General features: G+C 40.3%; 1 protein-coding gene and 1 long non-coding RNA gene across 3 annotated transcripts in view; one reads left to right on the forward strand and one right to left on the reverse strand.

Moving 5' to 3' along the window:
• Positions 1 to 2342, reverse strand: part of ALCAM (activated leukocyte cell adhesion molecule) — a 118310-nt gene extending 115968 nt beyond the window's left edge. The window contains exon 1 of one of the 2 annotated variants that reach the window (XM_048293785.1): positions 1971 to 2342. In XM_048293785.1, coding sequence (XP_048149742.1) covers positions 1971 to 2067 — 97 coding nt within the window. In that variant the 5' untranslated portion in view covers positions 2068 to 2342. The remainder of the gene's footprint in view (positions 1 to 1970) is intronic. The other variant, XM_048293787.1, reaches the window with a different exon arrangement.
• On the forward strand, positions 1452 to 26522 carry LOC125321251. The gene is made up of 2 exons (XR_007201501.1): positions 1452 to 1836; positions 13308 to 26522. It is a non-coding gene; the product is annotated as an uncharacterized LOC125321251 (long non-coding RNA).

Raw genomic sequence — 26522 nt, forward strand, 5'->3', positions numbered from 1 at the left:
TAGCTATCATCTAAAACAGCTGAGATAGCAAGGGGGGAGAAAGAGTAAAACTACAGCAATATCAAGAGTTTTTAATAGGTATTTTTATTCTAAGTATCTTTTATATTTCTCAGAATAAACAGAGAACTAGAGGTTTAAATCTTCTTCTGGGCTTTCCAGGCATTTTCAGTACTGCAGGGAAAGTTTCCCAGCTGAGGTGGGGCTGGTTTCTCCCCACATGTGTTTCCTTACATTTAAGCCTGAGTTTCTCCTTGAGGGGGCAAAGAAGGAATGAAGAGCAGAAAGAACAATTTGGATGGTTTTGCTGACAACCTATTAAGATCATAGGTAGTTAAGTGCCATCTTTTTATACAGCTCCATGAACACAACCTTTGAGATAAAATATTTTACGGTTTCACATTTTCTTCAATCGGAAAATGTAGACAGTCACACAATCAGCAAGATCATTTTGTATTTACTGGGCGAAATCTCTCCACAGGGGCCAAGTCTTGCTTCTTAGAAGCTGAGATCCTTATCCCTCTGATAATCCACATGCCTTTAAGATTTCCTAAAATGAACAATCTTTCCTGAAGACTTTCTCTGCATCACAGCAACCAGTACTCTTTGTAAGCTCTGCCACCGGGACTGGTATTTATTATGTCCGACAGTGATTATACACTGTGTTTGCCAAAGCAAAAGCCAAGCAGCACAGCCTGACACACTGCTTACGGTTCCAGTATTGCTGTTGATTCTGTCTGGAGCTTTTTTACTATTCTGTTTGAAATTTATAGATTCAGCAGCCTTATTTTACTGTTGTAGCTGGTTTTCTACTTGGAGCTTGTAAAACACAAGCATAAATGATCTAGTGAAAAAGGTCTGCTCTTCTCTTCCATTTCGACAAGACCATGCTGGCCGTAAATGGTTAACTGGAGAGCACATAACAACCAGGCAGAGGCCAGGAATGAAAAACCACCAACAACTTCAACACTTCGGCAAACCATCCGTTGTTGCAAAGGCACATAGAGGCAAAGCCATTTCTTAAAGCAATACAAAATTTTACCACAGGCTGACGCTCTTTCTACAAGAATAATGAGACGGTCCCCGCGCTGAATGCAGAACTCACTTCACAGCTTTTTCCTCATACTTCACTTTCACGCTCAATATTTACAAAACAAAGCCTACAAACACCTCATAGCCAAAATATTCCCAGAACAATTAGGGTATTTAGCACTCTCTGCGCCTTCCTACTTCCCTAGGGCCTCGAGAGTGCTTTTACGGAGCGGAAAGGGGAAGCGAAGTTACCCACGCGACCCCGATCCGCCGGAGCAGCCTACGGCACTCAGCGCTGCCCCCAGGCGCGGGCCCCGCGCTCCCCAGCACACTGCCCGCGGAGGGGGCACCGACAGCGGGGCTGCCCCGCCGCGCCCGGCACCGCTCCAAGCGGCAGCGGAAAGCGGCGGGCGGCCGCCGGCCCCGCGGGCTGCCGTGGCCGCTGAAGGCGGGGAGGGGAGAAGCGGCTGAAGCGCGGAAGTTGCAGGCGGCTCGCTGCGCAGACGTGCCGCTCAGCCTGCGAGTGAAGCCGGCACCGCGCCGGGGCTCGGCTCTCGCTCCCGCGGGGGCAGCGCTATCCGGCGCCTGCTGACAACGCCCCGGGGGGACCCCACCGCCGCTTCCCACGGGGAAAGATGAGACCGCCGCCTCTTGGTCCCCCTCACCGCTGGGACAGCTCCTGCTTTTCCCGCAGGAAAAGACGGCATCAGCCGGCACACCCTCGGAGGGCAGGAGAGGACCGCTCTCCTCCAGTAGCGCAGCGGGCACCACCGGTCGGAGCCACCCCCGGCGCGCAGAGAGCCCGCGGTAGGTGCCGGGGCGCTCCGGGGAGCGGCGGGCGGGCACCGCCACTTGCACCCCGGCCTCCCCTCCGCCAAGTTACGCGCGGCCGGGACGGCGCGGCCGCGGCCATCGCTTCCCGCGGGCGGGCGGGCGCTCACCTGGCGGCAGGCAGAGTGCTGCGAGCAGGAGGCAGAGCAGGGGCGGCAGCGGGCGGCGGCGGCAGGAGGCGCAGGCGGCGGCGGGGGGCTCCATCATCCCGCCTGCCCGCGGCGGGACCGGGAGGCGGCGGCGGAGCGGGGCGGCGCGCCCGCGGGGGCTCTTCCCTCTCGCACTGGAGCGCGGCGGCGACTTCTCCCTCGTCGAGGCCAGGAAGAAGCAGCGGTGGCTTTCCCCCGGCGGCAGGAGCAGCGGTAACTTCCTGGGCGCGGGCGGCGGGGCGGCTGCTCTCCCTCTCGGCGCGCAGCGAGGAGCGACTCCGCACCGGAGCAGGTGGCGGCTCCCTTCTGGCAGCCGAGCGGCGCTCCAGGACTGAGCGCTGCGGCAGTAGAGGCGGAGCCGGGCGGCGGCAGCGGCGAGGCTGGCCCGGCCCCCCGAGCCCCCGCCCCTCCCGGCACACGGCGCGCAGGCGGGGGGAGCCCTGTGGGCAGCCCCCGCTGCCGCCCCGCCGGGTGCAGCCTCCGCTGCCGCCGGGGATGTGCCTCTGCTGCCGCCAGGGATGTGCCTCCCCCGCAGCCCCGGGATGCGCCGCTGCCACCGGGGCGGCGCTGTGAAGGCGAGGGGGCCTGGGCGGCGGGGCTGGCGAGCATGCGGGACAAACCGATCCCCCCTTCACCTACCCCGGCTTTGCCTCTGCTCGGTGCATGGGCTGTTTTCTGGTGCTGTGTTCAGGATGCGTGTAGGTTACGAGTACTGCAAATCCGCAGCTAAAAAAATGAAATAATAATGGCAGTGCCTGTTCTGTCGTATGTATAGAAACGAGATGGTTCCTCCTCTGAGCCAAAATGAAAAAAAGAAAGAAAAGGAAGCAAAGATAATAACGATCAGCTTAATCTGATTTAATTGATATAGCAGAGGATTGGATCAAAGGAAGGGAGCTCACAACACTCTAGCTGCATGAAGAAATGCACTGCAGGGTGAAGAGGGATCTTTCGTCACTTGTGGAAGTCGGCTGCCCTAAAGGTCAAAAAGATTCCTCATCAAAGTAACGCAATCCAGAAGCAGCGCTTTCATGCACAGCGCTCTATTCTCCTCCCGTTTCGGTCTGAGTAAGCAGCGCTCTTTCACTGAGAGGGAAATAAGCACGCTGAAGCCGCACAGCAAGTTTCTCAGCTAGCAGTACTGCGTGATCAACATGTAGCCCACGCTGTCATGTGAAGTAAACCTGATGTCCAAAATCTGAAATATGAATAATGCACATAGTTTGGTCTCTTCAAAGGGACTTTCTAGTAGTGAAATCCGAAGTGTCAAGTGTTTCTTCACTTCACCATGTGATGATTTGAATTCTTGGACAGGAACTTCCCCAAAACTCCTGAAAATGAAAGACAAACTTAACCAGTCTATTGTGCAATTCTCAAAACAATTTTCTTGGTGGCTAACAACTAAAAATACTTAAACATTACAGTGATAGAGTACCTTTAAAAAACACAGCCTGTGTACTTTTTTGTGTATTATGCTTGTTTTCTGTAAAGCGGACTAAGAATATTTGGCTTTTAGAACTTTAAGTCTAAAGCATTGTCTTCACTTCAAAAAGTCCTTCTGTTCTTCCACATTATTATTATTATCTTTCTTATTGTGTAAGGCATGCCATGCAATCAGTTTTAAAAATATTTTACTTTCTAGGCTTACTGCTCAGCAGAACTCTGTCATCCTTTGTTTTCTCAGCAGATTTCTCTTTATGGGCGTATTACTAAACAGATTTAAAAAATACTACTTTTAAGATCAATAATCTTTTTGTTTACCTGTTGAAACAAATTAGTATTTCCCATTCTGTGTTTTTTTTTCTTGCGTGTTTAGATGTGGTAAGGTAATCATTAGCAGGGATATTTAATATTCCTATTGCTGTCAGATCTGGAGACCCACTCAAAATCTTCAGAGAGGCTTTCTATAGAATTGCACTGAGATGACCATCTAATGGAGTTCAAACTTTTATTTCCACTGTTTTTGGTTTTTTTTAAATTTATAGATCTTTTAATTTTCTGTGCTGATTTTGCAACAACTTGGGCTCCATTGCAAATTAAGGGCCTAATTCTGCCTTCTTCATTGATATGGACAATTTTGCTGAAGTGAGTAGAATTGTGGCTGGAAAAAAAAGACAGAAAAGGCCAACTCTAAAAGTGATCTAAATGCAAATAAACATAGGAAAAGGCTTATAGGCCAGAATTCACTCTGCATGTAGTATGTTTGCCTTTTTTTTTCAACATAGCAATAGCGAGAACAATTTGTATAAATGCAAACACATGGTTTGCTGGTTTAGGAAATTAAATAATGCCCAAGTACCTTGTTTTCAAAGCAGATGATTAACTGCTGCCTCATTTGCATCAACATAATGAATAGTATATGTTCTCTCTCACTGAGAGAAGGGATGAGGAAGTCTTTCTGAATATTGTAAATAACTTCCAATGGCATGGTGCAGAGACTAAAAGGCAAGCTATAGAACTACACATTTCAGGCAGGCAAACCATACAGAGTAGTTTTACAATTTATACTCAAGATAGTATTGAGAAAAGTTATTTGAGGAGTATTTTGCTCTGAATGTGTTGTTTAAAGTCTGTAAGAAATATGAGAAATGTGGGAGATTACATTAAGGACATAATACTTTAATCAGAGGTATGATTTGTTTAGGGTTTCCCTCACTCCTTTGTCATTTATCTTCAAAGCTGTTTCTACCTTTCACATGAAAAGAGCTCTTTGAATTCTGAGTAAATAGAAAACATCTCAAGATCAGATTACTTGAGGGTTTTGATAACTTTACAGGATTCTAAATGTGAGTAGAAATTGTTAAGATAATTATTAATGATATCTTTATATGCTATGTCATTTCGACTATCTTCAGTTCTGAGATTTAAAATTAATTCTTTTAATGTCTATTAGGTTGATAGAACATAGATTTGTTTTTCTACAGATTATTTTCTTGGGGCATGCTCCTCTTCCTATTGAAGTTAATAGGAGCGTGAGTGAGTGAGGGAAAGCAGCAACTGCCTGGCTTTAAAGACCAAAATAAACATTTATTTTGAACAAGTTAAAACACTTACTAGTACAAAAAAATTTTAGTAGAAAATAACTGTTTTTGAAAAGCAATAATAATAATACTTTGTTAAATGCTTAATCCTATCAAACCATAGATTTTCTATTTATGTGACAAAATGGATTAAAAGTGTAATCCATTAATAGTGGTTGTGCATAATAACAAAGAGTTTTTGTTAAGCTGAAACGTCATTTCCCTTTTACAACAGGTGCATAAAACACTTTGGAAGCAAATTTCTAGCAAGAATAGTAGAGAATAGTGTTTAATAGAGCACAATGCTCCTGGTAATTTAATCTGTGGTTAATAGTGAGTGGAGGACTGTTAATATTATTTCAAGGAAACTTTGCAGGCTGGTTTGGCTCAGCACTCAAAATACAGTCTGCAAAGGGGAAACCTGTTGTTGAAACTACCCTTGAATTGTGAGACAAGTATTGAATGCAATGTCCAGCCTTGCATTTCTGCAAATCTGATTCTGTTAGTTTGGCTGGGCACTGCTGGGGTAAAGGTTTTAATTCAGGAGAGACCTGTGTGGGTACAGATGATTGTGTTAAGATGTGATTCAGCATTATCTAACATCAAGGGTTAAGCATATAGTAATCCATGCTGCTGGTTACAACACAGCTACAGGAATTTTTAGTGAATCATCTGGGACTTGGCTCATGTTTTATGACACTGGAGAAATCCACAAGGTGCTTCCAGTCCCCTTATGCACCTTGAATACTTTAAACACCAGGCTCTGCAAATCTGAGCCAACACATGCTGAAGTCAAGCAGAGTCTTTCACTGATTTTGCTTGATTGCAGTAGAATCTGTGGTAGATGAATGCTCGTCTGTCACAAATTGTTTTGCATTGCTCAGTATTGGCACATGAGGATAACTGGCAGCAAAGTCTTTCTGAATTGGATCAGCTGTACACGGTCAAGTGTCTCTAGGTTGTAAAGTATTTCAAACAGAATATGCAGGACACACAGAAAATGGTCAAAAACCAGAGCTGGCATAAAGGCAAATTGCGACCAATAGTAGCAAAGAAGAAAGCCTACTTAACCAGGGTTTCTGTAGGTATCTGCAAATGTGGCTGTCTCTGACTAAGTAAACAAGACCCATATATTTGGAATAAATAAAAAACCCCTGACAAATTACAGTAAGAATAATACCTGGAATCTGTGTTTTCAGTATTTCTTCGCTGCAAAAATCATACTACTCCAAAACATCAGCAAATGCCTGCCAGAGTTGTTATTACTGTCATCAGTGTAGCAATTAGGCTCCTGAAACAAACTTATTTTCCTATTACCCGTGTCCAGTTTTTTTTTTACATAATGTAACTAAAGGACCAGTACTGTACAAACATTCATTAAAATAACATTACACTTGTATTATATACAAAACACCCAGAATGCTTTCAGCTGAGATGAAATTTTCATAAAATACAAGTGGAACATGAGAGTAAGGAGTTTGAAGAATAGCTGGTTGTCTTTAAAAGTTTGTGTTCTGCCTTAACAAACATGAAGAAAACAAAATTTTTAGACTATAAGTAGGTTTTATGCACAAAATAGACAAGAGTCACATTAGCTGATGATGATTGAGAACTACATAAAGAGAAAAAGCAATCCAGTTCTTTAGGCTGGACCAGTATGCATCAACTTTGCTGGACACCTACTTGCCTTTTCCTCTGCCTTTTTTATAAAGGTTTGAGGTAGGTAAAAGTGATCAGTTTTCAGATTTCAGGTCTCTTTTTTCCATTACAAAAGCCACTTATGAGGGAAAAGAATTATTTTTCTATGAATATCCAGCGAGATTCACAAGTGTGAAGAGTAGCACTGATATGTATTGAAGTAAAATAGCTGTAATACAAAGCTTTGCTAAAATGATTAGACTGCTTTCCCTTTTCTCAGTGTCCATGAAACTAAATTCTTTGACTTTCTATGCTTTCTAGTCATTAACAGTCCCTGACTGTAACAGGAAAATACCTTAATAATATAGGATCTGATGGGTCTCCTGTACTAAGGAGCATCCTGGACAAGACATGTTGCATTCTGCCAGAAATATCCTGCAAGCAGTTCTACAACATCTGGTTTGAAATGTTGGCGTGCTGTGAAGGAGCAAGAAAGAGCAGAGTGTCATGTGATTTATTAGGATGTCACTGAGTTTCTCTGCCCTGTTGGATGGATCCAGACAACTCCTTACACTACCAGCAGCTGGCCTCTCCTGAGTCCATCCTACACACTGGCAGTCTCAAGTGGTTCAGAGCACAGTTCCCAGAAGTGCTCAGCCAAGTCCTGGCTTGTGAAGTTGTTTCTTGGGCTGAGGAGCCTTTCCGCAGGGCCGTTCACAAAGGAGTGGAGTGCAGTTGGTGTTGGTGCCAGCCTCACCTGGAAGCAGTTCCCCATCTGTTCCCTTGATGTCACTTCAGTCTGGGACTTGGACTAGCTTGATTCTTGCAAGGTCAGCTCTGGCGTAATCTGCCCCAGTTTCCAAATCTGGGGCTCTGTTACCCCGTTCTACTCATGTTGCCAAAGCAAGTGCAGACAACATCCTGGCAGAGCAACAGAGGAGAATGGAGGCCCGCTCTGGCCAGCAGCCTCCTTTTATCCCTGGTGCTGTGCTGCCAGTCAGGAGACAATATGCAATCACTCAGGGATTGTGTGGCATCAGATGAGCTGGGGCAGGTGCTAGTGTTGAAACAGCATTAGGAGGAGCCTTCAGTTTCTGAAGTGTGAAATAGTGCAAATGGGACCTCTGGAAGCATTGAGAGATGGATCCTTCCCTACGGAGTGCCCTTGCTGGGGGGCTAGTGGAGAATAACCTGACAGAGCAGCAATGGACATGGCCACAGGCACCCCCTCCTGCACCAACAATGGAAGACTATTTAGCACTGTATTAAAAAATTAATTTTGACTTCCTTTTTTACAGGGGCTATCTCTGATTTCCGTAAAAGAAAATCAAATTCTCACGTGGATTCCTGATTTCTGTATGAGCTATATAATTTTTAAAATCTTCTTGATCAAATCTAATCAGAATACTGATACTGTGCAATTTTTAATCTGGGGGTCTGATTAAGCCTTAAATCATGGTATTTTATAAGGTAGGTATTCAAATAGCTTTCACCTTCGTCCTGCCTTTCATTTGAGGATTTCGGATTCTGTGAGAGCATTAAGTGCTTGGCAGCCTCTGACACTGGACAAGATACTGAACCCTAGAGATATGAACAGATTTCCTAATCTGTTTGAAAAACCAATGGTGATCAAAAGAAAGGATTCAGAGTTCCTGAGATTTCATCCTCAACCTCCCAAACTGAAACTACTCTGTTTATATTTCTGTTGGTTAGAGAAAGGTAGTAAAAACAAATGTAAAGATCAGAAGCATGGCTGGTTGTCAATTCAGTGAAATGCTCCTGCCTGTACTAGTTAGTGTGCTCATGCTTAACTTTCAAACCTAGCCAAGGGGAGAAAAGTGGAGGTAACCTATTCAGAGCATGTTGTAGATTTTCTCCTTTGCATTATGAAAATAGCAGTGAAAGTAAGGATGGAAAGAAGTGAAGTTTATTTTATAGAAAGTTTGGGTGCAAGAAATGGAACAGAGTCTGCACTTTATCCACCTGGACACCACTTGGTTTTAGGTCCGCCTGTGGCTGAAGAAAATCAGTGAAAATTGAGCAAACCTGTAGGCCTCTGTGGAAGATGGACAGGACAAAGACAGCTCAGAGCCTTTCATGCCTACTCAGAACTTAAACTTGGACCAAAGGAAATTTGTTACCTTTCCTGCAGAAGCAATTTTCTTCCCTTTTTGTCTTGGGCAAACCAAAGAACCTTGATCAAGTGTTGAAAACTGATGAGTTAGTGTTGAGTGGAGCACATGCATCATACTGCAGAGTTCAGCTCCTTCAAAGTACTGCTCCTTTGAGAGATGCAAATGATAAATGAGAAATGAGAAAATAAGAGATGCCAATAAAATGAGAATTGGAAAGGAGGGATTAAAATAGAGAGTCAGTACCAGGTTCACACTGTTTTTCAATGCTAGGACACTGGATTCTGCACATCCCAAAGCTGGGCATTTTCCTTATGTGACAGGTATTGCCTCAGACCCTAATAATCAGTTTTTCTTTACAGTCTTGATAGTAGTAGCAGACTTTATCATGCTGCATGACTTTTAACATAAGCAGCTTTCATTCATTAACTTGGAGGAGAGCATCAGCAGGAAATCAATTATGCTTTTTTTTTTAATGTAACCATACGCAGAACCATTAAAATAAATCCACTGTCTGTGTTCCAGAGTTGTGATTTCTTCCTTGCAACCTTTACTGCAGTGTGCCTGCCCCCAGTTGTGCTACATCAGCACTTGTAGATTAGGAAGAGCAATTCCTAAGTAAATGAAAGGAATTGCTTCTTTCCAGTCTGCCAGTTACCCAAGGCAGGAATAGGCTTGCCTCAAGAGGTGAAAAGGCCACCAGTTGGTCATGTGTTCCTCAGAGCCATGTGTTGTCAGATCCCCGGAAAAATGTATTTGATCTTCTGTCATTTATCTGGATACCCGTGTCTAGGCTAGATTTGTAAATTATATTTTTAAATGTTCAAAGATGGAAAGGTTTTCAAGACCAGGCTGTTTGGATTGCAACACAACTTGAGGGAACAGTATTGGAATGTCTCTCTTATGTATGTAATGCTGGTTCCTCAGAAGGTGATATTAGCCCTTGGAAAGGAGGCTGTGATTGAAACTGTTGAAAATATAGAGTTTCATTAAATCGGTAGAAATGTGCCAACATACTTGAAGATGTGGAGGGATAGCACATGGATTGCGAGAATTAGCCATGTAGGAATTATGCTTATGATATAATATGTATGTTGCATTAGAACAAAAGTCTCTGAAGTGCTTGGACTCTCTTTAAATAGGTTTGCTGTTCTGGAACAAGGAAGAGCTCCTGCTACAGACAAACTAGACAGGATGAGCAAAATGTGTTTTGAAGGAAAAGAAAATTGTTTTTCTTGTACATCATCCTGGCTCAGTTGAATACATTAAACTGTTGTACATGTTTCTTTTTTATGCTAAAGCAAAAAAAATTGTAGAAAAAGTCAAATCAAACTTGAAGAAAGCCTTTTGATTTGCAGAAATTGTAATAGGGGATGTATTTTCATAAAAATGAACTTGTAATTACCTTCAAGAAATTGTAAAGATGTCTTTGGGAAGGAGATTTATGGCATTGTATGTTGGCAGAAGATGTAACCACAGGTTGTTGGATTAGGGACTAGTGCTGAGTCACAGTTTAGAAGGTAATACCAATTACTGGTGCATCCTTGTGAGAGAGGCTCACTGTAGCTGCCCCGTGTGTTTCCAGTGGCTAAAATAATCAGTGCAATTATAGAAGCAGTGTTGCAAGGGCTTTTTTTTTTTTTTATATGGAGTGCTGAGAATTTCTGATAAGGATGGATAACTAATATTTTGCCAATCTATTTAGTAGCAGTCTGCAACTCAAAGACTGGAAGACAATTGTTATCAGCTGTCTCAGGATCACACTCTGCAAGAGATGGATTCACAGGCACATTGTAGATTTCAAGGTCAGATTCACATTCTCTCAGGATGTGTGTAATGGTTCTTTGCTAGGAATGGCAGTCAAAAGGGTTCAAACCTCCCTGGCATTAATGTTCTGAAAGTTTGCAGTTAGTAACAAGAAGGAGTCTACCTGTTTTGCTTAGAGCAGATTTATCAAGATCTCTCTACTATTCTGGCTTACATTTGATCTAACTTTTTAAGTCTATGACATTTTTCAGAGCACAATTTATTCCCTTGACTCTGCTATCCAGAGTTCTAATTTATTTGCAGACTTGCTGTTCACCCTATTCTCTCATTGCCAAACAGTCTCCCATGTCTCACAGACAAGATGTTTCTCCTTCATCCTACTATTTCTGTTTTTTTTCTCTGTCAATCTCAGTTCATATGTGTGCCTATTTCTGTTATTTCTTGGTCTGTCCCCCCACCCTCAGTCATTAGTCTTACCCCACAGGTAGGTTTCTCCCTCTCTGCCTGTCTGCAGCCTAGCAGCCTCCAACCTACCATTCAGTTCTTCTCCCCACTTTTTTTCCGTGCACCTTCCTCTGAAGAAAAGGAAGATCAAGAACCCCTTAGCTCTGGTTTTAATTCCCACCAACAATCACCTACTCACTGCTTGCTGAGCTCAGCAGCACGGGATTCTCCTGTTACTTGGAAATGCACCTATAGCCCTTGTACTGGTTTTGGCTGGGATAGAGTTTTTTTTCTTCCTGGTAGTTCCTATGGTGCTGTGTTTTGGATCTTTGACCAAAACAGTGCTGATAGAAGTACTTGCACAGTGTCAAGTCCTTTTCTCTTTCTCACACCACCCCACCAGTGAGGGAGCTGGGGGTGCACAAGAAGTTGTGGGGAGACATGGATGGGACAGCAGACCCCAAATGACTGAAGGAATATTCCACACCATATGGCATCATGCTCAGTATGTAAAGCTGGGGAAGAAAGAGGAAGTGAGGGATGTTTGGAACAATAGTGTTTGTATTCCCAAATCACCTTTACAAATGGTGGGTCCCTGCTTTCCTGGGGATGGCTGAACACCTTCCTGTCCGTGTTATGTAGTGAATTAATTCCTTGTTTTGCTTTGCTTACATATATGGCTTTTACTTTCCCTGTTAAACTGTCTTTATCTCAGCCTACAAGTTTTTTCACTCTTACCCTTCTGATTCTCTCCCCCATCCCATTGTAGGGAGTGAGCAAGTGGCTGGGTGGGTGTGAGCTGCCTTTCAGGGCTAACATACAGCAGGTCTTGTTCATTGCAGAGTGCTTCTGACACATTGTTTGAATTTCTCTTCTGTTTTGTACTTTTTTTAATTCACCCTATGCTAAAGATGTTACATAGTCACTACAAGGGAACAGGCTTTATACCACTTTATTAATAGATAATGACATACACAAAACAGAGGTCATGCCACTTATTCACCAACAAAATTGTGTGTTCAATATGTAGTCCAAGATATGAAGATGCATCTGTACAAGGATAAGGATGTTTATAAGTGTAAGATGTATGCTGAAGAACCATTTGATCCTCCAACTAAACTTTTCCCCTGCTGTTCTTTTGTAAGACAGTTGTAAAATCTATTTAAACAAACAAACTGGATGCATTAATCACAGTTCTCTGCACCTTGCTCACATTCACTCCCCCACTCTTTAAGTATAAATCTTTCAGCGTTGTTGCTTCCTCACATAGATAAAAGGTCAAAACAAAAGAAAGAAGTTGGAAATGGGAAGAGAGTGTAGACATTTTATAAGTCCTTTTGTGGGTTAGAAGGGGAAGGAAATTAAAATTTGCTTCAATGAAACAGGGCAGTAGTGTATGAAGATTCAGTTTTCTGAGAATGGAGGTGAAGTTTTAGAGAGGCATAAATGCAGTTACTGAAGTGAATGCTGCTGTTCCACTTTCTTTTGAACCACTGCAACTAATTTCGCATGCATTGTGAGCTTCTTTTTTGCAAATCATATCTCTTTTGAGAGAGATGAACCCCTTGAAAAGCAGAACCTCTAAAAGGCAACCAGGAGGATTTGAGCCTATAATTGAGCTCCTACCAAATTAATGTTGCTTTGTCAAATGCTACTTGATGACACAGAGGATGGCACAGTCATGTAATTCTTATATTGTATGAACCAAATTCTGAGGTCTTAAGAGGTTCTTAGAAATGGCATCTATCTCACTTATAGCTAAGTGTCTCTTAAACTGAAAAAAAAAAAAGAAGAGAATGATAGTACTTACACGCAGCTTCTATGAAGTGCTCATCCTGCACAGTTCCAACAGCACTTTAAGAAAGAATGTCAGTATCATTATTTATATTGTGTTTGATTGGGAAACTGAGGCAAGGGATGAAGTGTTGAATTCCTGAATCAACAAGTAAAAGAGTCAGGAACAGCTACAATGTCCCATGAATGCTAATAATGCCCTGTAATCTTTAACATCTTGTTTTTCCCTCTGAATGTTGCTTGAGAATAAGTTGTCCTTGAGGGAAACTCTTCAAGTGGACCACTTCAGTTCTTTGAGAAATGTTAAGAAGTCTGAATTTGAGTATTTTTTTAATCCAATGCCTCTTTGCGATTGAATCCTTCATGTCCTTCCCAAAGTATATGTGGAGCCTTTGCAGAAGCCATGGATAATCTGGAAAACGGTATTGTTAGGAGGCAGGCAGCATGCTGATTTATCTCCTTTGCATTCAAGTCATATACTGTGGTCTTTGTTATTTCAATAGCTGCCAACCACAAGGACCAGAATGAAGAGCAGGGAGAAGGCTGAGCCAGAGATGACAGAAGGAGAGCAAATATATTGGCACAGGGGCTTTGCAGTGGGTGCATTATCCTCCTGTGACAGCAGATTGCCCTCTCAAGGTATTTGTTCAAAGACATTACTGAAGATAATTCTTGCTGAAACATGAAGTTTTAGATAGTGTTGGTTAAATGTGATTTTTATCTGTGTGCAATGAAATAAGTTATGATTAGGTCATTTAGATTTTTTTTTTTTAATGAAAACATCCTTGGGATCTTACATATGCAATCTATAGGACATGTTATTTATCTGTAAATAAATTGAAGATAGAAAAAACTATGTGGAAGCCATGGGGGACAGAGGTACTTTTCTTGTACAGGTGCTTGGGTGACTGCTACAGTTAATGTAGTAGGCATTATAATTACTTGTTCTTATGACCTTTTCATCATGAAGCCCTAAGTTCTGATCAGAAGACGGACAGTACCATGATCCTTGTGGAACATTCATGGGAAAAGATGGGCAGAAATGTGTGACTCTGTGATTCAGAGTGTTGAGGCTGTTCGTGGCTATAGGAATTGGGTCTTGATTTTTCAGAAGGATATCATGTTCCCCATGCAGAGCAGCTGCTGTTACTGATGACTCCTACTGTTTGAACACATGGAACACAGCAGCAGTGGCTACACATGATTATATGTGTATGTATATAAGGGAAAGAGTAGGTTGGAAATAAGTTTGGAAATTCCTTTGCCTTCTGGACAAGGATACATTAGCTTCAGAAATAATCCACTCTTTAACAAGTTGGAAAAATGATTCAGTTACAGCTGGTGGGAGGCTGAAGAGTAGTGAGAATCAGTTGCAGAGACATATTGTATGCCTGCTAACTCACATTCCTGTTTTCGGTCTTTTTTATTCCTAACTCTACAACTATTTTATTTTAGTATAGTAGGTTTGGGGAAAAAAAAAATCATTGAACATAATACTTTGCTTGCTAAGCTAATCTTTGAATAATTTCTGTCCAGAGATAATTTATTTTTGTTATTCAAATTTACTCCAATGGCTTGTTTGAGGGGGTCTTAACACTCTTCTGCAGCATATGTGAGCTGATCTTAATAAACGGGCTATTGTAGAGTTTATATCTCAACATGAAATTGAGTTTTTACTTGTAATTTATTTATATTAAAACTTTCCTGGATTGTCAAAAAACACCAGTATTTTTGCATGAATTCCTGCTGACCTGAGAAATTGTTTATGCCCTTGCTTAAGTCCATCCTGTTTGTCTTAAAAGTGAAAGAAGTCTTGGCTGATTCAGGGCAGTAGCTTTTTTGAAGAGTGTGTAGTACATTTTCATTGCCTTTTAGCCTAGATGCAGCTACCACAGGATGCAAATGCTCTCCATGAAATTCCCTAGGTACATGGTGAGTTAACCTGCTCTGAGTTCCTGTTGTGTTTCTCTCAGTACTCCAGCTAGTAGCAGCCATTGCTGTTGCAGACATGCACAGCAGACCAGAATTCGTTTCCTTTAGCCATGTTCCTCTTGGTGGCAAGATGCTGTTTCTAGCAGTCCAAGTGGCATTCACTTCCTTTCAAGAGAGGTCCTTTTGGCAGCACTCTCACCAGGTCACAAGCAAGTTTCAATGGAATTTCTTGTTGCACAGGTTGTTCAATGTGCCTCCCATACTCCCCAGACAATGGCTGTATTTTGCTGGTTTTTAACCAAGTAAGTTTCCTGTTAAACAAGATTATGGCTTAATTAAGATGCAAAGAATTTGATCCAGTATTCACTTTGTTAATGTATTCTTTGTTTCATTTTCCTCCCAATTTTCCTATGCTATCAACCTCTATTTGGAAAAAAATAGTTTGAGAGTGTAAACAAAGCAAAGGATTTAGATGAGTTTGTGCCCTAGTAACCAACTAAAACCTCCTATTTTCATTGAGATTAAAACTGTGTTTGAACTCTCCACTAATGGTAAATCCATGGTTATCAAACTGTTCCACAATACCGTGGGAGTGAATAAGGCAACTATTTTTTGGAGACATTGCTTGTGATTGCTGGAAAAGAGAGGCATATTAGTAAAACATTCAGAAGATTTATAGCTTGTTTGCTGCTGCATAGGAGAGAGAGTAAGTGCAGATTACTGAGGGTTCTCAGTTATGAGGGCTATGAATTAAAGTTGTTATCCATAATTTATTATTCTCCATGTGCTTCCAGTCTACATTTAGTTAGAGAGAAAACATACACAGGCAGAGTAGGGAGGAGTGACCTTGAAAGAGTAAGACTTGCTTCATATAATTACCATCTTCCTAGTGTCCCTGAAAACAAATACAGAATCTTACAGTTATTTAAATACTTGATTTCTATCTTGCTTTAAGAATTGGAGATACATTCATCAAAACAGAAAAACTGCAGCAGCCCTCTTGCACAACTTCTGTGCCTTAACCATGGGCTTCTGTGGAAACTTTGGAAGACTAGAAAAAGCAACAATGAGCCCTGGAAAAACTACCAGCATAGTAGAATCAACTTCTTCTATTCTTGCAAGTATTTATATACATTTTTCATAACTGGTGCTCCTTGGATCTAGTGCACAGGTCAGACCCAGTACACTTCAATGTGTTTTTCTGAAGTTGGATAAGAAGAAAAACCAGGAGTTTGATAGATGTACTTTTGTTTGTTACATCCTAGGACATTTTTCACACTGATGTAGATGTATGTATTTAGAGAGAGAAAGTTGTACAACATTGCTTAAAAGAGGAAAAAGAAAATGCCTATAATTTCTTTTAAACTCAGTTAAGGTAAACTTTATTATTAAAATACATTGTTTAATGGTCTACCCTTTAGGCTGTATAAAAGAAGCATATCCGCTTCTCTTCAGTATTTCATTATTTTCGTTCCCCAAAATTTTAAATATTTAATAATTTAAAGGAATTGTTTCCTGTGCATCTTCTTTTTTTCAGTGTCTTCAAATTAGCTTCTCAACTCCTGCCCGTGTAATGCATGGCGCAAATTCTGCAAAAAATGAGTAACTTCATCCACATATAGATGTGTAAGGTGGCTGACTTTGTAGGTAATCATGATGTAATTAGGTAACTGAATTGTTATGTTAGAGTCTGCCTAGGCAGATTGAACTTCACCATTTTTTAAATTGTCATTAATGTTCATAAAATGTGGATATAACATTTTATTACTTGGAAATAATTTACATTTATTTCCTAGTTATTAATTTTTAAATTTATAGCACAAAAGTAACAGGAAGAGATCTGTCTGAACATTCTAGATTCTTCTGACACATATCTGAGAATGGAATAAATTCCTACCAAAAGCAACATCCTTGTCAAATGCAAGAAAATCATTGGGTAGATCAAAAAATAAACCAAAATGCTTTTTTTTAATTTGAAGAAGATTCCCAATGCTGCTATAGCAACAGTTCCAATAATTTGAACCTTGTGATGCACGAAAGAAAGGGGTGGATTTCAGCAGTATTGAGGAACTCATTGAAAAGTGAACCTTAGAGCCATTGCTAATGTATTGCCAAAGGACAGAGTTCATCTCCTGAACTCCAGACAAACAGAAGAACTCAGATTCAGTTCTCATGGATGGATTAAGACTCCTCCAGAGCAATTTACCTTGTATATTTTTTTAACACAGTGCAGTCACAGAAGTGTTGACATTGCTCCTTGATTTAGTTGAGATTTAGAAATGAAGTTTCTCACCACCACAGTAGTGAGATTTGTTTGGCAACTTGTTAACACATTAAAAAAGAAAATAACTGGGTTTATCATAAAAATGTACTCCTGAGCTTCACATACATACCCTTTGCCCCTGTATTTGTTGCCTTCCTTTTTTTTTCTTGCACTCCCTTTCTTTAGCTAATAGTCTGAAAACATTTATGCATGTGCTCCTTGTAGGTTTGAAAGTATTCCAGATGTGGCTGCTCAAATGCTTAAGTTCCTGTGTTTGCTGAACCTTTAAGGACTCCAGTTGTGGTGACAGTAGTGTTTTCTTACAGTGTTTTAAGGCCGAATATCTGAAGCTATCTAGATATTTGGCTTCCCCCAAATCTAATAGAAATCAGTTTCCTTAAATACCTTTGAAAATCTGCACTCTCAATCATTTGGGGCAGGAACATTCTTTTCCCTTTTTAAAAACAGAACAGTATGCCAACTTTTGGTTGTGTTTTAGCAGCAATAATAATACTAAATGCAATCACTGCTGCTTTTTTCATATGTGTATGTATCTTTTTGCTTTTACATTATTACTGGAGGACTTGTTCCATCTGGAGAAGAGAGGGTCTGGGAAAACATAATAGCAGCTTTATATGGAGAGGTGAGGAGGTGATCAAGAAGCTGGAGACAGGTTCCAAATGGTGGAGCATGGTGGGAGGGCAAGAGGTAGTGGACAGGAGTTCAAGAGAGGTTCAAACTGGATACAAGAAAAAAACTTTTTCCCCAAGAGGACAGTAAGGCAGTGGAACAGGTTGCTCAACAAGGCTGTTCTGTCTCTGTCTTTGAAGGATTTCAAGACCTGGTTGGACTAATTTGTGAGCAACCTGATCTGCCCTCAATAGAGATCCTGTGTTTGACTTCCTGAGGTCACTTAAAACTGAGCATTGTTATAATCCTATGAGCATACTATTTTAATTAGAGTGGTTTTAAAATAACACTACTGGAACAGATAAAAATGGCTACTGCACTCAGATTGTGAATGAATTAGTCTAATCAAGCAGTTCTGTGTGAACTGCAGGGTCAAACTCTTCCTTGATACTGTAAGTATGTTTCTCTATAGCTTCTGAATCATTGTAGTGATGCCACATCTAACGACATGCAGGTGCTTGGATATATTTACTGGAAAGACAGGTTGATTTTGTTTTTGATGTCTAGCTGTTGAGATAAAGAGGTTGGCAATACCTTCATAGACCGTAAGAGAGGCAAGCTCAGTATTGCTAGGATTTTAACTGTTAATAAATTCTTCAGTTTCTGACAACCAGCAAATTTTTTTTGAAAAGCAGAACTTAGTCAATGTCATTTTCAAATGAGACTTCTAACACCTAAGATGTATTGTACTATAACATTTTTTTCTACATAAGATTTTCTTTAAATCATCTCTCGTGGTTAAAGACAGATGTACCTTTATTCCATACTCTAAAGCAGTGTGTTTTTATATTATACCATGAAAAAAATCTGCTTCCATCTTTCAATTCAGAAAGCCCCATCAAGATGTGCTTGTTTTTGCCTCAGATAAAAATAAAGAAAGAGAGGGAGAGGGAGAGAAGCTACAGTTTTTAAGTTCCTTTTTTAGAGATTCTGATTTCAACAGCTGTGGAGAGTAATTACTATAAAGACTGTAGTCCCAATTGTTTTGAGTTGATGTTGTAGCCCTACCGTAGCAGACACTCCGCAGATGCAGACTGAAGCACACAACTTGAAACATATGGCAAGATAAAATCTGAAAGCTATACTAGCTAGCTACCATAAAGATTTTGTGAGGGAAAAGAACTTTAAATCAACATAGACTTTTAAGGGAGGACAGCAAAAACATTTTAGGACAGAAATGAGGATACCTCTCTAACACTTCTGCATCTGTAGCTGAAATCTCTGGAAGAAGAAGTAACTATATTTTATTCTAATTGAGAGAAGTTAACAGTTTTTTTGAGACTTCAATATAACACTTATAATCTCAAAGTTCAATTATTGCACATTCTATTATTCCAAAGTCTTTGGTACTGTATCAGTATTCCAAAGAAGGCAGAATAAAATTCCAGATATTACCAATAAGAAAACAGATTTTAACTCAAATAAGTATTATTAGCGAGTAAGTCACTGAGACAATTTCTGTCATTTGGAAATCATTTAGCTGATTTCCACTGGAGGCATGATAGAAATAATGTAGCACCTGCCTTTTCCCCTGATAGGCAAGTTTAGTTTTAATTTCTCTGGTAGAATGCATTACTGAAGTGCAATTGCCATTCATTTAATTTTAAGCATTCCAGGGTAGAAACAATTATATGCATCTTAGAAGGCTCATAGAAGGCTTATAAATGTGAATATCTACATCTATATTTATACAAATAAAGAATATATATATTGGCATTGATGCTTACGATGCCTAAAATCTGAGATTATTCCTTTCACCTGTAGATATATACCTCCACCACACATGGACATTAAATACATGAACAGAAAGTAAGAGTTTGTTATCTGTGCTGGTCTTCCTACTGTCTTGGTTTTCCATTGTCAGCTGCTTCATACTCTGCCCTGCTAGCCATCATTATCACCCTGATTTTCCATCTTTCACCCTTCTACCACTCGTCTTATGTAAAAAACTTTCCTGAGGTGCCTAGTCATGTTGAAGCAGGTCTGACAAGCAGCAGCAGGCATCCCAGAAACACCTTAACATGTGGATGACACTTAACTGTAAACTATACATTTCTGTTTTCTTCCATATATTTTGATATATGTATTTCTTGTTTTTATAAAACATTTACATGTATAACATCCTGGGAAAACAGATCCTCCTGAATACAGTACAATATTTTTTTTCTGTTTCAATACTGTTTGTGTATCACACTGATGCTTCTAGAACTGTCTGGGTGTCTAGTGTGTGGTTTGCAGCAACATCTTCCTTTTGCATCTAAGCCTTTAATATCTTATACTTCTGGTTAATGTTAATGGCACATGAGTGGGAAAGGTCTCGTAATGCAATGTAGTGTTCCTATCTGTGTATATTAAGTGCCTGAATGCATCTTGTCTTTACTAGAACAGTTTTTTTCTTGTGAGAAAAAAAAAAAAAATTGCTATTCATTGACCTGTTATCCATTGCACTTTTCAGAAACTTGCCCTTAAGAGATAGCAGGGTATGGGGCTGTGTACATCTGAAACACACGTTCACATCTTCAGAGATAAGAAATGGCATGCATCATGACCAGCAGATATTTCATATTGGCAAAGAATGATTTTAAGTCAGATTGGAAGCTGCTAGATGCGATGAATGACAACGACGACTCCAGATATCCCCGGGAAAAAAAAAAGAAAAAAGGAAATGCATACACATCATGTCAGAAACTCTTACAGCATTCTGAGTATGCCTGTAAATTCATGTGGAATGCATCTCACACCTGGTGTTTGGTTGAAAGATGTACCACCGGATAACTGTGGCAGAACAGAATAGTGTGTGGAAAGTCTTTACTTAAAATGCCATGGTCCATTACTGTTTCCTCGGTAGACCCTAGAAGCATTACATAGTCTTTGACTTAGGTGAAATACCTGGCTTTTTAGGAATCTATAGTCAAGGATTTGAATGAATCCCTCGGACATTCTACTAAAACTTTTTTTTAACCTGAGCAGGAAAAAAACAATGTTTCCAAAAACTCCGTGATGAAGTACAGTGAAATGGTCTTTGCAAATATATGTAGGAAAAGAGGTGAAGACTCTGCTCTGTGCTTGACTGAGTCCAGAGATGCCAGTTGGTTAAATAAATGTATATGCATTGTCATTATTATTATTATTATTGTAACTATTAGCACATTAATTATAATAATTTTTAAGGTTCCTAGTAGATATATTACTCTACTATATTTACCAAGACATCCTGTTTGTTAAGAATTTAACTACTGTACAATTTTATGGGGGGAATAAATCTTGTAAAACAGATGAAAAAGGAGCTGGGGAAAAGAAAAATTAATATGGATTTTTTTCTTCATAGTTTGACCTAGATTACATCATCCACGTAATTTACAGAGTCTGCAGATATCCTGACTGAGAGCTCAGTTCAAACTGCTGCAGAAGGCTGGAGCAAGCCTTTCATGAAAACACAGTCCTGTGTGTTGTGCTTGCTGTGGTTGGGAGTTTACTACATGGTGTTCCAGGGCAGAAAGCTGAATGCAGCACTTCCTATTTTTCATTGCTTGTAATTTGCATCTGCCTTTGAATTTGAGAAGTGAGTCCATGTGTTTCTGGATTGTGCTTTTCTGTGCTCTCTTGCAATTCTACTTTTGATGTAGCTGCAGTATGAAAGAAAGGGCTTTGGAGTAAGGATTAGTGCCCTATCCTGCACAATTAATGTCATGCACATATCTGGACCTGGTTCTTGTTCTGTGGAAGTGGGCACGTAGAGTCCTGGTCACTCAGGCTTAGGGAAGTAATGGTAACTGTGTTTGCAGGATTGAAAGGAATGTGCCACACTCAGTGAACTCCTGTTTGTTAACATATGCACACAGAAGGTGTACAAGAGCAGTGTTCCCTTTCCCCTTCCTGAAAGTCTTGCTTTCCTGGTATCTTAGAGGGAAAAACAAAGGATTTAAAAATTAATGTCTTTTTGGAGAAGTAATTTTAAGCAACACACGGATTTTACACGTATTTTTAAGTGAGCAAGTTTTTTTTCATTGACATAAATATGTAATAGCTGTGTTATTTGTGTCCTTGTTTTCGCTCATGGTGAGGACAATAGGTCCTTGTAGCTCAGACCTCATTTTCAGAAAGAAGTTCAGGCATAGTCACACCCAATCTAGTCATGTAATCAGCATGCTCTGCAATATTGCTAGTTTAGGGGCGGTGAAGTTTATAAATCAGCAAAACAGTAGTATAAAGCAATGTATTTTTAAAAGGAAAGCACTGTTTAGACAAATAATGATTAGGTGAGATGAAAATGATGTTACTCTTAACAAAACAATTTACTGGAACATTTTGAAGATGGAATTGCCAGCAGGCAATTTATTTTGCTTTAAAATAAGCTTCAAAATTGCCTTCTGCCTCCGTGATGGCAGGATGAGGGAGGCATGTATACAAAACCAGGAATATATGCAGATAAATATATGTACATGCACTTACACATCAACACATATCCCCATGCATGCATACATTTGTGCATAGAGATAATGCTTTCCTTTATAACATTTATGTTCAGCTCTTTAAACCTGACACCTGTTGTAGTAACAACTCTGTCTTGGAATCTCACGGCAATTGCATATGGGAAGCAAGTCTCTTCTAACAAAAATAATAAAAAGTTCTAAAACATTTTATTAAGACAGGTTGAGTATTACTGAGGTCAGATTGACAGAGCCTTTTCCAATCTCTATTTCTACATATGGAGCATTTCATGTATATGGAAAAAGAAACAAACCCTTTTGGTTTGCAAGTTGTACTGTAGGGGCTATTCCACACTGTAGTCAATAAATTTGGTAAATTCATTGTTGAGGTGAGAAGAGTAAAGATGTAGAACGGACAGTAGAGGACATGGAGCACAAAATTGTGAAAATTTCAGAGGAAAATTGCTAAGAGTCAGGTTTTCCAGCTTAGAGCTTAGGCTCTTATATGTTCACCATTGCATGCTATTCCCCTTCTTATTTTAGAGACGTGCACTTCTTGCACAATGTTAGTACTGAAAACTGAAATCCTTTAATATCAATTTATCCAGTTTCCTATGTTATGTCCATGGTCTTCACACATGCTGAATTTAGCACAGACCTGGGACTTGAAAGAAGTTTTGAATATTTTAGAAAGAAACTATAACACATATGAAAGTGCACATATATGCAAAATCCCATGAAAAGGTTCCCTGAGTGTACTGAGGATGGGTGGGGAGGCTCCTGACAGAGGAAACAGGGCAATGGGATTGGTTGAGGATGGCAGGGGCATTTGGCAACTTTTTTCTCTAGCTGTTGTTGAAACCATTATTCCTGCTTTTCCTCCCAAAGCTGAGATTTAGGTGCTCTCTGAGCATCTCTCACTGATTTTTGAGTTTGTGTGAGGGATCGTGGGGTTTTGTTCATGATCATCTGATCTAACACTTCAAAGGGCTTATCCCCACATGTGGATATCTGAAAATACTGTTTCAGAAGCACACAAGCTAGGTGGAATCAGGCTGGCCAAATGTACATTATAGGGAAGAAGAAACACTGTTGTCTTGCTTGCATGTATGCATCATCCCGAGCACAGAATGTTGCTCCAGAAAGGCTACACTGCCTCAGGTATTCAGGAGAGTCATTGCAGTTTAAGTGATGTTATTCAAATCCCCTAAAATCTGCATCTTTTTCTTATTGCTTGAGATACAGTAGTACATTAGTGAGGTAAAGGCAGAGGTGGTGGTCCAAGTGCAGGGTTGTTTGAATGAGACATACCAAAGTAGTGGGACCAGTACAAAGAGGAAGATGACAGCCTATCTAGAAAAATATCTGTCTTGGCTTATGATCTACCAGATATAGAAGTACCCAAAATATTCCCACCATGTTTCCTCCTCCAACACTCAGTTATACAAGATAAGCTACACCTTGTTAAGAAAAACTACATTAAGATGAGGTAATAGATCACCTTGCAGAATATCTCTGATTATCATGCTGCCTTTATGGCATATAAGCAACTTATCAAAAATACTTGATTTCAGTGTCAATCTTTACATCTTCAAAGAACTGGAAAAACATGAAATCTCCTAACCCAACTGGGAGCAGGAAGGATATATATTATTCTTATAATATTTTGCTTTTATGAGTGAAAACATTAAAGCAAGTTGCAACCCTTCTATATTTGCAGAATAAGGACTTCTGTGTCATGAATCCAGGTGGTCTAACCTGGTACTGCTAATTGTCTCACCAAGGGCAAAAAGGGAATCAATGTCAGAACCAAAATGGGAATGCAGACATTCCAGGTGACAGTTGCAGAAGTATTGACGTGGTATGTTTATTTAGCACTTCCAAAAGTTTTATGTAAGTCAATTCATAGAGAGATATGCAGATATCTTGGGGTGCATATCAACCTATGCACCTTGCCTGTTCCTGTCTGAGCTCCTCACCTTTATACCCTACTCCATTTAATACTAAGTGTTTGTATTTGTGGTTCAAATGCTGCCTACAGAGCCTGTAAGACCTGTCAGCACTGGCAGTTCTGTTGCTGTGCTGTGCCACTGCCATATTTCATCCTTTGTCAGCAGCAGCTCTAAGGGTCAGTCCTCCCTATTTCCAGCAGTTAGTGCCATCAAAGATTAGAAGATTAGGTACAAAATCAGGACACCAGGAAAGGATCCCTCTGACACTAACTCCTCTGGAGTTTTCCTACATGACACACGCACTCATGCTGGTTGCTTGGATTTACCTACACCTTCAGCAGCTTAAGCACTCTTCTGGGCTAGAAGATTCCAGAGCCACACTGTGGGGAAGTGGCTGCTTATGGCATAATTCCCCTGAAATTAGGACATAAATTTTGGTTAGGATGCCCAGGATTCTCCCTGATAAGTCTGCACAAAGCATCTGTGCAAGCTGAGGGTTCTGCCTGCAGCATTTTAGTGATAGGAACAAATGTACCTCACCAAGAAATGACCCTTGGGACAACAGGAATTTGTCAGAACCTCGTAACACAGCTGTTTCTGGTGTGGACATCACATTTAGCCTCAGAAAGTGAAGTTCTTTATCAGTTCTTAGGCAGCCTACAGCAGCTTTATGAACTTAAGGGAAAAATCAGAGAGTTCTTCGAAGACATGAGCAATACTGATACTGCACTCAAGGCAATAATTGAGCTCTGTACCAACTTTCTCTTTTATATTGTTTTGGAACAATGAAACACCCTATATGCTAGACTTTGGAGATATTTCTTGATTTATTTTTCTCCTATTGTTTTATCAATACTTTTAGCATGGCTTTTTGTCAAAGTATAGAAAAGACCCTCATCTTTCAATTCTTTCTGTAGGTCTCTGACTTAAAGTAGAAATAATGCTGGGCTGAGGGACATTTTTTGGTAAATCCTATTGCTTTTAAAATACCCAAGTTATCTGTTGCCAGCACAGAACAGATACTAAGAAGAGGTGGAGTGGATTTGTAGCAAACCAGTAAAAGAAGTCTTTCTTATAACATCCAATTAGAAGTCTTTGTTGTAACATAAGATTATGTTTACATTGTAATTAAGCTTACATATCGTCCTGATAAAAGGGGCTTAATGTAAATATTTTTTCTCAGAGAGGGAACAGCTTCACTGCATAGTATACAAAGCACACAGAAATCTGAGCTACTTTTAAACACTCTTGACTGGGTAGATGCCTGTACTACTGCGGTTGGATTGCTTCTATACTGATTCACATATCTCTACAGTATAGAGAATTATTCTATAATGCCCCTGAGTTATAGACTGCATGCATGGACACCCCATACCAGATGTACTACATACAGATGTACTGTAATAGTTTTCCCATCTGGTCACAAAGGTTATTGTGCAGATTTTGATTTTTTCCCCAAAATAATGACCAAAATTGTAGTGTGACTCAGGAAATTAATACCAGGCGAGTTTCATCAAAATACTTGGGAGTTTTTGCCATCAGCGTCAGTAGAGCTGGAATTCCATCCACTGTGCTTTTTAGCAAAGATACCCTTGGATAAACTGCATGGGCATGTCCAGTGGGAATGCTGAGCAAATCATGCTGCTAAGAAATAAGAGAATAAATCTTCTTAGTCCCCTCAGAAGCACACATCTCGCTCCGTTCTAGGAGGCTAGTGGAAAGATCTTTGCCCCAAGTTACAAACAGATCCTAAAAACCTGGGAAGCCCCCTGGGAAGTCTTACACTGGGCCAGCCACAGAGATTGTCCTCATTATTAAATTGCCTCCCTTGAAGTAATTTTGAGGATTAATAGAAAAAGTTTAATATTTTTCATAGATAAAATGATGACAAGTATCAAACCACTGTCAGTGTTGAATGCTTTATTCAACATTGCAGCTACTGTAGGTACATGTTTGAGTATCAGCTTTCATTCTAAATAGAAGTTTGCATTTTGTGTCGTTTTCATGTTTTTCTTTGCAAATATCATCTGATGCCCTTTTTAAACGGTAAGGCCAAAGCATGAAATGTTTCTCTTGTAGTGAAGCCCTTGTAGGGCTCTTAAGGCTTACAGAGCCCTTTTAGGTGGCGTTTCAGCAGCTCTGCACATTTTCTGGTGCTTAACTCACTTTTTGAAATCTGAAGAGATAACAATGAATAACATAAAAGGAGAAAGAGAAACAGGCTGGAGAAATTCTTCAAAGCACAACTCTAAACAAAAGAAATATGGGGCCCTTGTCCTGTCTGCTTCACATTCCTGTTGTAACGATTTCAGTTCCTTCTGGTTTCCTTATCTCAGGAAAGAGATAGCATTGCTTGCTTACCACACACAAGGGCTGCGGGAAGTAATTGATTTAGACATACAGGCTGCTTTTGAAAGCCTGGAACATTATTAATATGAACCACTGCCTGCC

The sequence above is a fragment of the Corvus hawaiiensis genome, chromosome 2, assembly GCF_020740725.1.
Source record: "Corvus hawaiiensis isolate bCorHaw1 chromosome 2, bCorHaw1.pri.cur, whole genome shotgun sequence".
Taxonomy (NCBI): Eukaryota; Metazoa; Chordata; class Aves; order Passeriformes; family Corvidae; genus Corvus; species Corvus hawaiiensis.